The sequence below is a fragment of the Pristiophorus japonicus genome (genome assembly GCF_044704955.1).
Source record: "Pristiophorus japonicus isolate sPriJap1 chromosome 24 unlocalized genomic scaffold, sPriJap1.hap1 SUPER_24_unloc_1, whole genome shotgun sequence".
NCBI classification, from domain to species: domain Eukaryota; kingdom Metazoa; phylum Chordata; class Chondrichthyes; family Pristiophoridae; genus Pristiophorus; species Pristiophorus japonicus.
Genome location: NW_027250648.1, coordinates 1,378,134 through 1,394,091, shown reverse-complemented (window position 1 = coordinate 1,394,091; position 15,958 = coordinate 1,378,134). Strand labels below are relative to the sequence as shown.

Genomic DNA, 15,958 nt, shown 5'->3' with positions numbered 1-15,958 from the left:
TCACAGTCGGCCGGCCGGCCCCTCACAGTCGGTCGGCCAGCCCCTCACAGTCGGTCGGCCAGCCTCTCACAGTCGGTCGGCCGGCCCCTCACAGTCGGTCGGCCGGCCCCTCACAGTCGGCCGGCCGGCCCCTCACAGTCGGTCGGCCGGCCCCTCACAGTCGGTCGGCCGGCCCCTCACAGTCGGTCGGCCGGCCCCTCACAGTCGGTCGGCCGGCCCCTCACAGTCGGTCGGCCGGCCCCTCACAGTCGGTCGGCCGGCCCCTCACAGTCGGCCGGCCGGCCCCTCACAGTCGGTCGGCCGGCCCCTCACAGTCGGCCGGCCGGCCCCTCACAGTCGGCCGGCCGGCCCCTCACAGTCGGCCGGCCGGCCCCTCACAGTCGGCCGGCCGGCCCCTCACAGTCGGCCGGCCGGCCCCTCACAGTCGGCCGGCCGGCCCCTCACAGTCGGCCGGCCGGCCCCTCACAGTCGGCCGGCCGGCCCCTCACAGTCGGCCGGCCGGCCCCTCACAGTCGGTCCTCAGCAGACATGGCCCTCAGAGAAGCAGTCAGTCTGTGATCCCTTTGTCAAAGCCCTTCACAGGGGCTGTGTTCTGTGTTAAAGAACTGCTGAGCATGCATACAGCACTGGACTTGGTATGTAGAACACTTCCTCTACCCACCTTCATCTCCAGAACTGAAGGCAAATTGCTTGTGATAAAGAACAGTGATGGTGCCGGCAGCTACAGGAAAGCGTTATCCAGGGGCGGCGGGAGGCGAACAGCCCGTATCCAGGACTGAGTGTCCATTATCATCAGGTTATAGACTCTCAACACTCTCCACTGGGAGCAGCACCATTTAATGGAGCATCGCGTGCGCTCATGTGGTCAGAGGATGCACACGCACAAATCTTACACTGACTTATACTCCTCACTCGAAGCTCCCGATATCCACTGCCCATCAAAGATTCAAATCCTTGCTTGCTAACTCATGACTAGAGACTATTCTTCTCGTGTGAGGTGGAGGGGTGGGGAAGACACCCGATAGCAAGAATCTTTGACAGACAGCGAATGCAGTATCCAAGCTGGGCAGCACGGGGCATTGATGGTGACTGAGCACCAGCCTGGCGTTTAATGGGATCTGGAAGGAAAGACCATCGCTGGAGGACAAGCGGCACCAGGTTTACCAGTGCACAATACTGGCAGCCCCACGTGTTGTGGTGAAGTTCCAATACTGCCTTGTAATGGCGGTCCCCAAGTCTTCGCTCTTGCCAACCTGCAGCTGCACGATCAGAGCTTCGGCAGGTGGAGTATATCCCTCCAGGGAGATGGTGCGTAGTCCATGAGGAAGAGAAAACCTCTGCCTGTGTGGGCTTCTTGGCAGCAGTGTTTGGAGACAGGTATGGCTTCCATGTCAGCCACCCCACTGACCAATAGAACGCCTCAGGAGGGTAAACCGATCAAGCACTTACTGAAACCAGCACGCTGATCCCAGCCAACATGGACAGGTAACAGAGTGCAACACCGACTGGGACGGAGGGTGGCGAGGGAAAGGGAATCACCCCTCAACCAGCGCTCCCACCCTCACTCAACCAGCTCTCGCCCCCCCTCTCCAACCGGCGCTCTCGCCCCCCCTCTCCAACCGGCGCTCTCGCCCCCCCTCTCCAACCCGGCGCTCTCGACCCCCCTCTCCAACCGGCGCTCTCGCCCCCCCTCTCCAACCGGCGCTCTCGCCCCCCCTCTCCAACCGGCGCTCTCGCCCCCCCCTCTCCAACCGGCGCTCTCGCCCCCCCCTCTCCAACCGGCGCTCTCGCCCCCCCCTCTCCAACCGGCGCTCTCGACCCCCCTCTCCAACCGGCGCTCTCGCCCCCCCCCCTCTCCAACCGGCGCTCACGACCCCCCTCTCCAACCGGCGCTCTCGCCCCCCCCTCTCCAACCGGCGCTCTCGCCCCCCTCTCCAACCGGCGCTCTCGCCCCCCCCTCTCCAACCGGCGCTCTCGCCCCCCCCTCTCCAACCGGCGCTCTCGCCCCCCCCTCTCCAACCGGCGCTCTCGCCCCCCCTCTCCAACCGGCGCTCTCGCCCCCCCTCTCCAACCGGCGCTCTCGCCCCCCCCTCTCCAACCGGCGCTCTCGCCCCCCCTCTCCAACCGGCGCTCTCGCCCCCCCCTCTCCAACCGGCGCTCTCGCCCCCCCCTCTCCAACCGGCGCTCTCGCCCCCCCTCTCCAACCGGCGCTCTCGCCCCCCCCTCCAACCGGCGCTGTCGCCCCCCCTCTCCAACCGGCGCTCTCGCCCCCCCCTCTCCAACCGGCGCTCTCGCCCCCCCCTCTCCAACCGGCGCTCTCGCCCCCCCCTCTCCAACCCGGCGCTCTCGCCCCCCCCTCTCCAACCGGCGCTCTCGACCCCCCCCTCTCCAACCGGCGCTCTCGCCCCCCCCTCTCCAACCGGCGCTCTCGCCCCCCCCCCCCCTCTCCAACCGGCGCTCTCGCCCCCCCCTCTCCAACCGGCGCTCTCGCCCCCCCCTCTCCAACCGGCGCTCTCGCCCCCCCCTCTCCAACCGGCGCTCTCGCCCCCCTCTCCAACCGGCGCTCTCGCCCCCCCCTCTCCAACTGGCGCTCTCGCCCCCCCCTCTCCAACCGGCGCTCTCGCCCCCCCCCCCTCTCCAACCGGCGCTCTCGCCCCCCCTCTCCAACCGGCGCTCTCACCCCCCCTCTCCAACCGGCGCTCTCACCCCCCCTCTCCAACCGGCGCTCTCGCCCCCCCCCTCTCCAACCGGCGCTCTCGCCCCCCCCTCTCCAACCGGCGCTCTCGCCCCCCCTCTCCAACCAGCGCTCTCGCCCCCCACTCTCCAACCGGCGCTCTCGCCCCCCCTCTCCAACCGGCGCTCTCGCCCCCCCCCTCTCCAACCGGCGCTCTCGCCCCCACTCTCCAACCCGGCGCTCTCGCCCCCCCTCTCCAACCGGCGCTCTCGCCCCCCCTCTCCAACCGGCGCTCTCGCCCCCCCTCTCCAACCGGCGCTCTCGCCCCCCCCCTCTCCAACCAGCGCTCTCGCCCCCCCCTCTCCAACCGGCGCTCTCGCCCCCCCCTCTCCAACCGGCGCTCTCGCCCCCCCCCCTCTCCAACCGGCGCTCTCGCCCCCACTCTCCAACCGGCGCTCTCGCCCCCCCCTCTCCAACCGGCGCTCTCGCCCCCCCTCTCCAACCGGCGCTCTCGCCCCCACTCTCCAACCGGCGCTCTCGCCCCCCCTCTCCAACCGGCGCTCTCGCCCCCCCCCCTCTCCAACCGGCGCTCTCACCCCCCCCCCTCTCCAACCGGCGCTCTCGCCCCCCCCCTCTCCAACCGGCGCTCTCGCCCCCCACCCTCTCCAACCGGCGCTCTCGCCCCCCCTCTCCAACCGGCGCTCTCGCCCCCACTCTCCAACCGGCGCTCTCGCCCCCCCTCTCCAACCGGTGCTCTCGCCCCCCCTCTCCAACCGGCGCTCTCGCACCCCCCCTCTCCAACCGGCGCTCTCGCCCCCCCTCTCCAACCGGCGCTCTCGACCCCCCCCCCCTCTCCAACCGGCGCTCTCGCCCCCCCTCTCCAACCGGCGCTCTCGCCCCCCCCCCTCTCCAACCAGCGCTCTCGCCCCCCCCACCTCTCCAACCGGCGCTCTCGCCCCCCCCCTCTCCAACCAGCGCTCTCGCCCCCCCCACCTCTCCAACCGGCGCTCTCGCCCCCCCCACCTCTCCAACCGGCGCTCTCACCCCCCCCACCTCTCCAACCAGCGCTCTCGCCCCCCCACCTCTCCAACCGGCGCTCTCATCCCCCCCACCTCTCCAACCGGCGCTCTCGCCCCCCCCACCTCTCCAACCGGCGCTCTCGCCCCCCCCACCTCTCCAACCGGCGCTCTCGCCCCCCCCACCTCTCCAACCGGCGCTCTCGCCCCCCCCACCTCTCCAACCGGCGCTCTCGCCCCCCCCCACCTCTCCAACCGGCGCTCTCGCCCCCCCCACCTCTCCAACCGGCGCTCTCGCCCCCCCCCACCTCTCCAACCGGCGCTCTCACCCCCCCCACCTCTCCAACCGGCGCTCTCATCCCCCCCACCTCTCCAACCGGCGCTCTCGCCCCCCCCCACCTCTCCAACCGGCGCTCTCGCCCCCCCACCTCTCCAACCGGCGCTCTCGCCCCCCCCCACCTCTCCAACCGGCGCTCTCACCCCCCCCACCTCTCCAACCAGCGCTCTCGCCCCCCCCACCTCTCCAACCGGCGCTCTCGCCCCCCCCCACCTCTCCAACCGGCGCTCTCACCCCCCCCACCTCTCCAACCAGCGCTCTCGCCCCCCCCACCTCTCCAACCGGCGCTCTCATCCCCCCCACCTCTCCAACCGGCGCTCTCGCCCCCCCCACCTCTCCAACCGGCGCTCTCGCCCCCCCCACCTCTCCAACCGGCGCTCTCGCCCCCCCCACCTCTCCAACCGGCGCTCTCGCCCCCCCCCCTCTCCAACCGGCGCTCTCGCCCCCCCCACCTCTCCAACCGGCGCTCTCGCCCCCCCCACCTCTCCAACCGGCGCTCTCGCCCCCCCCTCTCCAACCGGCGCTCTCGCCCCCCCCACCTCTCCAACCGGCGCTCTCGCCCCCCCCACCTCTCCAACCGGCGCTCTCGCCCCCCCTCTCCAACCGGCGCTCTCGCCCCATCTCCAACCGGCGCTCTCGCCCCCCATCTCCAACCAGCGCGCTCCCCCCCTCTCCAACCAGTGCTTCCCCCCCCACCCCATCGCCAACCAGTGCTCCCCCCCTCTCCAACCAGCGCTTCCCCCCCACCCCATCGCCAACCAGTGCTCACCCCCTCAACCAGTGCTCCCACCCACCAACCAGCGCTCTCGCCCCCCCTCCAACCAGTGCTCCCCCCCTCTCCAACCAGTGCTCCCCCCCCTCCTCCCTCCCCCCTCCAACCAGTGCTCTCTCCCCCCCCTCCAACCAGTGCTCTCCCCCCCCCCCCCCTCCAACCAGTGCTCTCCTCCCCCCCCCTCCCTCCAACCAGTGCTCCCCCCTCCCCCTCACCAGTGCGCTCACATTTCAACAATCCCGAGTGTGAGGACAGAGAGTGGAGAACATCCAGGCTGTCGGACCCAAGCTCAAGACCAAAAGTTCTGCAAAGGCCTCCTGTAGGACAGGACGGGAATACGGAGGGAACGGTCCCGGGAATACAGACGGAACGGTCCCGTTTCAAGAATACAGAGGGAACGGTCCCGTGTCCCAGAATACGGAAGGGATGCAATTATCCCAGGTAAAGGAAGGGGGAAGACTAGCATATAATTCAGGAAGCACGATTAATGCAGAATTCCCAGAAAAACTAAACATACCAAAGTAAGAGAGAAGTGCTCGAAGAGGCAGATTGAAAATGGCTGGAATATTGGAGGTATCCACCAATAACCCAATGTAACGCAAGTAAACTACCTATTGAGCCCAGCCACAGACAGGAAGCTGCACCCATGCCACAACTAATTCACTACGACAGATAACACAGATGAAACAATAGCTGTACAATGGTGAGCAAACAATATTGCACATTATACTAAACGTAGCCCTGCCCTATTGGAAAGGCTGCAGCAGGTTACCCATACCTGGAGTGGCCTGTAACACTGCAAGATGACAGACTGCATTGGAGAATACGATGAGATACAAAAAAACAGTAATTTGCATAAGCATAGCACTCATTGTATGTCAGCACAGGTATATTGTTACTGTCACAGTTAGAGCCGATTTTCATTTAGTTCATAATCCAGGGATATGGAGATTGGGCGGGAAAATGAGGTTGAGGATGAAGATCAGCCAGGACCTGATTGAATGGCGGAGCAGGCTCGAGGCTCCTGCACCTAAGTCTTAGTTCTTATGTAACAAAAGCCCTTCAAAAAATAATAAATCTGGAGAGGTGCAAGTGGGCAAACTGGCAACTTCCACAGCATTACATTGTCAGCAAGGAACCGACATGAGGGGTCAGGGGTGAGAGTGCAGTGAAGGCAGGCGAGATAAATCAAGCTTTGTGATTGGGTGACGTGAGATTTGGATTTTAAATGTCTGAGTACTGACAGAGGGTAAGAGTTTCACAAATTTGAGGTCATAGAAAAGTACCCGGAACTAGTCGTGTGAGTATAGTGAAAGACTGTTATGTGCTGTCCCCGTCACTGTGCACACGGCTGATATCACTGTGTACACGGGCTAATATCACTGTGCACACGGGCTAATATCCCCGTCACTGTGCACACGGGCTGATATCACTGCTATGTGCTCACGCTTGGTCACTATTCATGATAAAATTGGCGGATTATTGAGAGGGTTGTGAATCTGTGGAATTCTCTGCCCAAGGAAGCAGTTGAGGCTAGCTCCTTGAATGTATTCAAATCACAGATAGATAGATTTTTAACCAATAAGGGAATTAAGGGTTACGGGGAGCGGGTGGGTAAGTGGAGCTGAGTCCACGGCCAGATCAGCCATGATCCTGTTGAATGGTGGAGCAGGCTAGAGGGGCTAGATGGCCTACTCCTGTTCCTAATTCTTATGTTCTTATGTTCTTATGTTGAAGATCATTTGCCCAGGTAAGAGTGTCAGGAGCTGGATATCAGTCACTGCATCTGTGGTAGAATTTGATTCTGTATTTTGTGGTTTCTGTTCTGCTGTTAATATCTTTGTGTTTTGCCCTGCACCTTACATTACCACTGAATACAATTGGTGTATTGAAGCTGACATATCTCCTACACGCATAACCATGAGGTCTGCATTAATGAGAATGCCTAGTTGCAGGAGTAACAAGGCCGGGCAGTATTAGTGAGGATACCCAGGGCAGTAGAGTTAGGACACGGGCAGCAGAGTTTAGGATGACCACAAGTTTACAAAGGATTGAATAGGGGAGGCCGGCCAGGAGTGCATTGGAGTAGTCAAACTTGGAGGTAACAAAGTCATGGATGAGTGCTTTAGCAGCAGATGAGCGGAGATGGGGTGGTGTCGGGCGATGTTATGGAGGGGGAAATACGTGGCCTTAGTGTTGGTTAGAAGCTCATCTCAGGGTCAACTGCGACAAAGACTACAGAGGCCTCGAGGAAGGACAATGCACCACAGGCACGCTCACAGGATGTCACGTGACTTTGGTTAGAGCTGCTGCAATAGGGCAGAAATCGGAATGGAGAGTTTGAGTGTGTTGCGGAAAGATGAGCATGAAATTGGGAAGCAGGAACAAGTTAAAAGCCTGAGGTTTAACATGGTATCTAGTAACTGCACTAAATCATATGCAAGCTCTTTTCTCCTAGTCAGAGATTTTGCAAAAACAGTAGAGTTTCTAACCTGCGTTGTCTTTTCACCGTTGGGGCTGCCCTTTGACTCAAACGAAGCTTTTCGAGGTGTGCTTGAAGGCTCATCCATATCAAATGACAACTTTTCAAATGACAGGTCTCTGAAACAAGAAGCTCCATCAGTATGTGGATGCACTGAGCTCAGCATGGCTCACCCCCAGGATAGCAGCCACTCAGCCCATTGCCCCTCTCCGAGACCTGGCCACTTTGTCACACCCCCAGCTCCGAGACCTGGCCACTTTATCACACCCCCAGCTCCGAGACCTGGCCACTTGGTCACACCCCCAGCTCCGAGACCTGGCCACTTTGTCACACCCCCCAGCTCCGAGACCTGGCCACTTTGTCACACCCCCAGGCTTTTTCCACAGTGCTCCTTTCAAAATCTTTGTCCACTTCCCTTTTAAAAGCTACAAAGGATTCTGTTTGCAGTCTCTGGTTGGCCACCCCATTTCCTCGAGAGACAGTAACTTCTCCTAATCTCCTTCATCCTACATTACAACAGTGACCACACTCCAAAAGTACTCCATTGGCTGTGAAGTGCTTTGAGATGTCCGGTGGTCATGAAAGGCGCTATATAAATGCAAGTCTTTCTTTCATTCTCCCTTCATTTTGTTGTTGCTGATGATCTTAAGTTTATGGCCTATAGTTAACAACGCATCCATCTGGAAAATAACTTCCCCCATTTACCTCATCAAAAGCTCACGTCATTGTGAACGCCCCGATCAGATCTTTACTTTAATCTTTGTTCTAATGAATAGAGCCTAATTTCATCAATCTCCGCTCATAACTAAATACAGGCAACTCTCGATTATCCGCACACGGATCCAACGGGAAACCATTGGGATTTAAAATTTTGGCCCGGGAAAGCATCGGGTTTTAACTTTAGAATGTCAATCGCTCTAATGGAGAAATTGTTTACGCGGCATAGCCCAATCCCCGAGGGACCCGGATAATCGAGAGTTGCCTGCATGTGTACTCCCATCCCTGCTGTCAACTCAGTGAATCCTTTCTGCCCTCCACAACTATTTTTTTAATATCACGCGTGTCAGGACACAGCCGTTCACTGAAACCTCCTGGGCTCATGAACAGACTGGGGGCGGGGGGGGCGGGGGGGGGGAGTGTCTCATCAGAGGTGGCTTTGAAAAGAAAATATTTCTCCTCAAATTTTCACCTCTGCTGAAGACACGGAGATTGAGCTGCCACTTGCCCAGGCGATGATTGTTCAGACAGGAGCCTAGAAACAGAGCATCAGCAGCTGGACAAGAGCTTCGCCTCACTTCACACCGGCATACCTTCCCTTTGTGGCAGAGGTGACTGCACGGCCAGAGGGAAGTGGAACCACTGACAAACAGGAATGCAGCATGTGATACTTCAGGCAGATCAAGAAGGGATGACAGGAAAGCAGGGCCTGAGGAGCAAATGGTCCCCCCATGAGGAAGGATTATCAAACAATTAGTTTGGAGAGAATCCCCTAATTAAGAGAAGTTGTCGCTCATACAATCACAGACACTTACAGCACAGGTCGTCATTCGGCCCTTCGGACCTGTGCTGGCTCTCTCCGTGACCCTGTCAATTGCTCATCCTCAACTACCCGTCCAACTCCCTTTTACAATTATTTATGGAATTAGCTCCCACCAGCTTTTCAGGTCGAGCGTTCCAGATGCTGCCAACTCTGAGTGAAATCTCCTTATCTCCCCTCTAGATTGTTTGGCAGTGATTTTGAATCGATGACCTCTGGTTATTGACCCACTCCCCAGAGGGAATAGTTTATCTCTCTCTACTCTATCAAAACCTCTCATCGTGAAAACCTCTCTAAGGTTACCTCTTCACCTTCTCTGTTCCAAGGAGAACAGTCCTAACTTTTCCAACCTCTCCTATAACTGAAGTCCCTAATCCCCGGTAACATCCTGGTAAACCCCCTCTGTACCTGTTCGAAGGCTTTTACATCTTCCCTGAAGTGATTTGCCCAGAATTGTTCACAATACTCCAGCTGAGGGCTAACCATGATTTATAAAGTTCCAGCATGACCTCTCTGCCTTTATATTCTGTTCCTCTGTTTATAAACCCAAGTAACCCATGTGCTTTTTAACCACCTGATCAACGAATGGTACAGGAATGAGGAGGTTGGAGATGTTGCAAGGACAGTTGGAAGAGTTACAATTTAAACCTTAAGGGTGGTAACCTCAATATTACTCCTCGCACCATGTACTGGGCCAGTTTGACAGAAAACGGTCATACAGTAATAACATGGCATCTTTATGAAGTAGAAAGGACACATTCTTGAACTGATCTACAGATCAAAGGGGCTTCACTTCAATTGGCCAAAGTCAATGTGGAAGTGTAAATAAGGCAGTAGAGAGAATTTAAACGAATCATGTGGACAGAGGAGCAAACAGAGAAAATTTGACACGTCACTGGTCTCGCCACACCTGGAGCTCGGTGTTCAGTTCTGGGCCCTGGTATAGACACACCTGGAGCTTGGTGTTCAGTTCTGGGCCCTGGTATAGACACACCTGGAGCTTGGTGTTCAGTTCTGGGCCCTGGTATAGACACACCTGGAGCTCGGTGTTCAGTTCTGGGCCCTGGTATAGACACACCTGGAGCTCGGTGTTCAGTTCTGGGCCCTGGTATAGACACACCTGGAGCTTGGTGTTCAGTTCTGGGCCCTGGTATAGACACACCTGGAGCTTGGTGTTCAGTTCTGGGCCCTGGTATAGACACACCTGGAGCTCGGTGTTCAGTTCTGGGCCCTGGTATAGACACACCTGGATAGACACACCTGGAGCTCGGTGTTCAGTTCTGGGCCCTGGTATAGACACACCTGGAGCTCGGTGTTCAGTTCTGGGCCCTGGTATAGACACACCTGGAGCTTGGTGTTCAGTTCTGGGCCCTGGTATAGACACACCTGGAGCTCGGTGTTCAGTTCTGGGCCCTGGTATAGACACACCTGGAGCTCGGTGTTCAGTTCTGGGCCCTGGTATAGACACACCTGGAGCTTGGTGTTCAGTTCTGGGCCCTGGTATAGACACACCTGGAGCTTGGTGTTCAGTTCTGGGCCCTGGTATAGACACACCTGGAGCTCGGTGTTCAGTTCTGGGCCCTGGAACGGCCACACCTGGAGCTTGGTGTTCAGTTCTGGGCCCTGGTATAGACACACCTGGAGCTTGGTGTTCAGTTCTGGGCCCTGGTATAGACACACCTGGAGCTCGGTGTTCAGTTCTGGGCCCTGGAACGGCCACACCTGTAGCTTGGTGTTCAGTTCTGGGCCCTGGTATAGACACACCTGGATAGACACACCTAGAGCTCGGTGTTCAGTTCTGTTTATTGTACTGGAGCAATGATATCCAGGCACTGGAGGGAGTGCAGAAAATGGTAACCAAACATATATCTAGCTTACTGGAGCGGAGCTCAAAGGAGAGGTTCAAGAGCCTTGATCATTATCTCTGGAATCATTCCATATTCTTAAAGCAATATTAAAATTGAGCCTGGATAAAATGCTGAAGATTGCCAGAGGACACGAGATGAAGTGGAGGAGAGGGTGGGTATTTTACACAGGGCAGGTGGGGAGGGGAGGTACATCTGTTGGATGGACAGGACGGAGAGGCAGTGAGGCACAGTGTATAAATAATTAAGGGGCAATGGACAGATATTTAAGGTGATTGAAGAGTTTAGTTTTTTGGGATGGGTCAGATGGACCGCAGTCTTTTCCTGTCCTGCCCTAAGTAACTCGACAAGAATTGAAAGATTGCCTTGCTGTGGTAAATATGTGGATAGTGCTCTCTCCTCCTCTTCATGCACCAGCCCACTTTCCCAGGACTTCAGATTCATCAGATGATACACAAACATCTGAGCAAGGGGAAAAAGGCCTGGTTTGGATTATATTGAGCTGTTAATTTTTCTTCTGCTTTGTACAGAGATTGCTAGCAGCTGAAAAGTAAATTGGCTGCAAAAAAAACAGCCAGGCCACCATACAACCTGTCGATACAGTTTAATAAGCTCCACACAACAAGTGAAGGGACAAAAGCAAAATACTGCGGAGGCTGGAAATCTGAAATAAAAACAGAAAATGCTGGAAACACTCAGCAGATCAGGCAGCATCTGTGGAGAGAGAAAGAGAGTTAATGTTTCAGGTCGATGACCCTTCGTCAGAACTGGAAAAGGTTAACGATGTAACAGGTTTTGAGCAAGTCGAGAGGCAGGGAAAGCAGGGATGAAAGAACAAGAGGGAAGGCCTGTGATAGTGTGAAGGGCAGCAGTGATTGGAATTCTCTACCGCAGAGAGTTGTTGAGGACAGTTCGATAGATATATTCAAAAGGGAGTTAGATGTGGCCCTTACGGCTAAAGGGATCAAGGGGTATGGAGAGAAAGCAGGAATGGGGTACTGAGGTTGCATGATCAGCCATGATCATATTGAATGGTGGTGCAGGCTCGAAGGGCCGAATGGCCAACTCCTGCACCTACTTTCTATGTTTCTATGAGAGACAAAAGGGATGATGGTGGATGGTAAAATGAGTCCGGAAGGCTGTAAAGTGCCTAATCGAAAGACGAGGTGCTGTTCCTTGGGCTTATGTCGAGATTCATTGGAACAGTGTCGGAGGCCGAGGACAGAGAGGTCAGAGTGGGAGTGGAATAAAGGAAGGAAATTCATTTTATTTACAACAGAAAATACTGGAAACACCCAAGACAGGCAGTATCTGTGGAGAGAGAAACAGGGTTAATGTTTGAGGTCGAGGACCTTTCATGAGAACTGGAAGATGTTCGAGATGAACAGATTTTAAGCAAGTGCAGAGCCAGGGAACAGGGAGCAGGGAAAGAACAAAAGGGAAGGTCTGTTATAGGGTGGGGAGGCAAGAGTGATTAAATGGTAAAAAGGATATTTGGTGCAAGGCAGAAGGTGGTGATAATAGGACATGTATAGACACAAAAGATGGATCCAGAGGTAAGCGGCTTTAGTAGAATAGAGAGGGAGGGAAGCTTGGAAAGTCTGGCAAAGAGGAGACTCCCGTGGCCCAGGAATGTGGTGGAGAAAGGTGGGTAGGTGCCAGGGCAGCCGTGTACCAATGAGGAACCCACACCTCCTCCACTCCCAGTGGCTCTCCATTAACAGCACTCACTGTGTGAGAAACTTGGAGCAGTGCTTACCATCTAAAGTTGTTAAATTCAATGTTGGCTGTAAAGTTCCTAACAGAAAGATGAGGCGCTGCTCCTCGAGCTGTATTGGGAGAGTGAAGGAGGCCGAGGACGGAGAGGTCAGAGTGCGATTGCAAGCAACGGAAGCTCAGGGTCAATCTTGTGAACTGAACAGAATTGCTCAGGAAAGCGATCACCTAATCTGCGTTTTGTCTCCCCAGTGGAGAGGACACTGCAGGGTGAGCTGCGAATAATGTATACTAAGCAAGAGGCAGTACAAGTAAATCGATGTTTCAGCTGGAAGGAGTGTTTGGGTCCCGAGGCGGTGGGAAGGGAGAAGGTCAAAAGTGTTGCATCTCCTGCGCTTGCAAGCAAGGTGTAGAGGGTGCTGGGGGTGAAAGAAAGAGTTGACCAGGGTGTCACGGAGGGAAATGTTCTTTCGGAATGCTGAAAGGGGAAGGGAGGGAGGGATGGAGGTGTGTTTTTTTTTGGGGGGGGAGGGGGGTAGAGATGTGTGTGGGGGGGGAGTGGGGGGAGAGCTGGGGGCAGGGGGTAGAGGTGTGTGGGGGTGGGGAAGTGCAGGTGTGATTGGGGGGGGGGGGTGGGAAGAGATGGAGATGGAGGTGGAGGGGAGGGGGAGAGGTGTATGGGGGGGGGGGAGGGGAAGAGATGGAGGTGAAGAGGGTGGGGGGGGGGAGATGGAGGTGTGGAGGGGGGGGGGAAGATGGAGGTGGGGAGAGATGGAGGTGTGGGGGGGGGGGAGGGGGTGGATGGAGGTGTCGGGGAGAGGGGGAAGATGGAGGTGGAGAGGGGGGGGGGGATGGAGGTTGAGGGGAGAGGGGGGAGATGGAGGTGGAGAGGGTGGATGGAGGTGTTGGGGGGGGGGGGGGGAGATGGAGGTGTGGGGGGGGGGGGAAGATGGAGGTGGAGGGGGGGGGGAGGGGGTGGATGGAGGTGGAGGGGGGGGAGGGGGTGGATGGAGGTGGAGGGGAGAGGGGGGAGATGGAGGTGGAGAGGGGGTGGATGGAGGTGTGTGGGGGAGGGGGGGGTGGATGGAGGTGTGTGGGGGAGGGGGGGGAGAGATGGAGGTGGAGGGGGTGGATGGAGGTGTCGGGGGGGGGGGGGGAGATGGAGGTGTGGGGGGGGGGGAAGATGGAGGTGGAGAGGGGGTGGATGGAGGTGTGGGGGGGAGGGGGGGGTGGATGGAGGTGTGTGGGGGAGGGGGGGGAGAGATGGAGGTGGAGGGGGTGGATGGAGGTGTCGGGGGGGGGGGGGGAGATGGAGGTGTGGGGGGGGGGGGAAGATGGAGGTGGAGGGGGGGGGAGGGGGTGGATGGAGGTGGAGGGGGGGGGAGGGGGTGGATGGAGGTGGAGGGGGGGAGGGGGTGGATGGAGGTGTCGGGGAGAGGGGGGAGATGGAGGTGGAGAGGGGGAGGGGGTGGATGGAGGTGTGGGGGGGGGGGGAGATGGAGGTGGAGGATGGAGGTGTCGGGGAGAGGGGGGGTGGGAGAAGATGGAGGTGGAGAGGGGGTGGATGGAGGTGTGGGGGGGGTGGGGGGAGATGGAGGTGTGGGGGGGGGGGGGGGGAGATGGAGGTGTAGGGGTGGGGGGGGATTGTGGAGATGTGGGAGGACTGGATTTCCTAGTGGCTGGAAATAGTGGCAGAATGTGCCAGGAAAGTTGCAGATGCTAGTTGGAAGAGACGGGACAAGAGGAGAAATATAGGGTTGAGAATTACAATTCATTTACACAGTAAATGAAGATTTGAAATTCAATACAGTGTGCACCTATGACCTCGCAGTCTTACCCAGGCATGTTGGTGGATAATGTCTGTCTGCCATCGGAGACAGCAGCCATGTAAGACGAGGGGCTGTACGTCCCTGTGGAATTAACAGCAGGAAATGCTTTCCTCAACAACCGACCCCAAGTGGCGATGTTAATATTCATCTGAGGAGCTCGAAGGAAAGCCTTCCCTAAAACACAATACATCAGGCAGCTCGTTAGTAGGTTAAGTGAGCATGTGCATCATATATGACAGACCCTTTAGCCATCATGGCCCCTCACTCCACAACACACCCGATAGTCTCGTCTTCGCAAGCCGACCACCCCTTCCCATATCGCTCCCGATGTTTGCCCTGCCCCTGCTTGCTGTGCATGCCCATCCTCCTTCATTCTATATCTGCACCCCTCTTTGTCGCAAGCATGAGTTGTTAGAGCTCCGTCAATGACTTGATGAAGGACGAGAGAGCTGTATAATCAAGTTTGCCGATGACACGAAGTTAGGTGCCAGAGTGGGAAGTTGTAAAGGGACATTGATCGATTAAGGAAGTGGGCAAAACTGTGGCAGGTGGAGTTCAATGGTGGAAAGTACGAGGCTGAAGTTGGACCCAGGAAAGATAGATCAGCGTATTTTCTAAATGGGGAGAGCTTGGGAACTCTTCAGGAGCCGAGAGATTCAAGGGTCAAAGCACAGAAATCACAAAAAGCTAGTGGGCAGGTACAACTTGCATTTATATAGCGCCTTTAATGTCCTAAAACATCCAAGGCACCTCACAGGAGTGATATCAGACAACATTTGACACCGAGCCATAGATACTGCTTTTAGTTAAATTAGTTTAAAATAAACCATGTGAATTAATTAGGTAAAACTTTAATGAATTAAATACATAAAACAAGATTAGGTAAGCGATGGCAGGTGGTGTGCCACATTTGCAGCATGTGGGAGTTTGTGGAGAGCATTGTCATCTGCAGTGAGTGCATCTCAAGAAACTTCGGCTCAGAGTTGCTGAGCTGGAGTTTGAGGTGCAGAGATTGCGATGCATCAGGGAAGAGGAGCATTTTCTGGACATTTTGACCCAGGAGGCGGGCACACCCCTTGGTTTAGATTTGATTAGGGGTCAGGGACACGAGGGTGTGTCTGTGACTCAGGCAGGTAAGGGGATCACAGATGCAGTCGGAGGGAGCCTCGGCCTTTGCCCTTATCCAACAGGTGCGAGGGACTTGCTACCGGTGTGGATGAGAACGAAGACTGCAGGGAGGATGGGCAAACTGAGCAGTGCACCATGGCACAGGAGGCCATTCACATGGGGGTAGTGAAAAGGAATGTTTTAGTGGTAGGGGGTAGTACAGTCAGGAGATAGCTACTGTTCTCTGCAGCCACGACTGGGAGGCCCAAAGGCTGTGTTGCCTGTTGAGGACATCTCCTCGCGGCTGGAAAAGAACTTGAAGGAGGGGGAGGAGGAGCCAGTTGTCGTATTCCATGTAGGGTCGAACGATGTAGGTAGAACTAGGAATGAGGCTCTGCTGAGAGAGTCTGAGGAGGTAAGGTACAAATTAATAAGCAGAAACTCAAAAGGTAATAATCTGTGGATTACTACCAGAGCCACATGCAAATTGGCATAGGGACAAAGAGACTCGAGGTTTAAATGTGTGGCTGAAAGAGTGGTGTGGGAGGCAGGGCTTTCAATCCATGGGGCACTGGCACCGGTTCCGGGGAAAGAGGGAGCTGTTCCGTTGGGACGCACTCCAC

At 56.8% G+C, this 15,958-nt stretch overlaps 1 protein-coding gene across 1 annotated transcript in view; it reads right to left on the bottom strand.

Moving 5' to 3' along the window:
- pkn1a (protein kinase N1a) overlaps positions 1-15,958 on the bottom strand; it is a 229,326-nt gene that overhangs the window by 54,622 nt on the left and 158,746 nt on the right. The window contains exons 11-12 of the mRNA XM_070869845.1: positions 14,237-14,402; positions 7,292-7,400 (exon numbers count right to left, since the gene is read on the bottom strand). Coding sequence (XP_070725946.1) covers positions 7,292-7,400; positions 14,237-14,402 — 275 coding nt within the window. The remainder of the gene's footprint in view (positions 1-7,291; positions 7,401-14,236; positions 14,403-15,958) is intronic.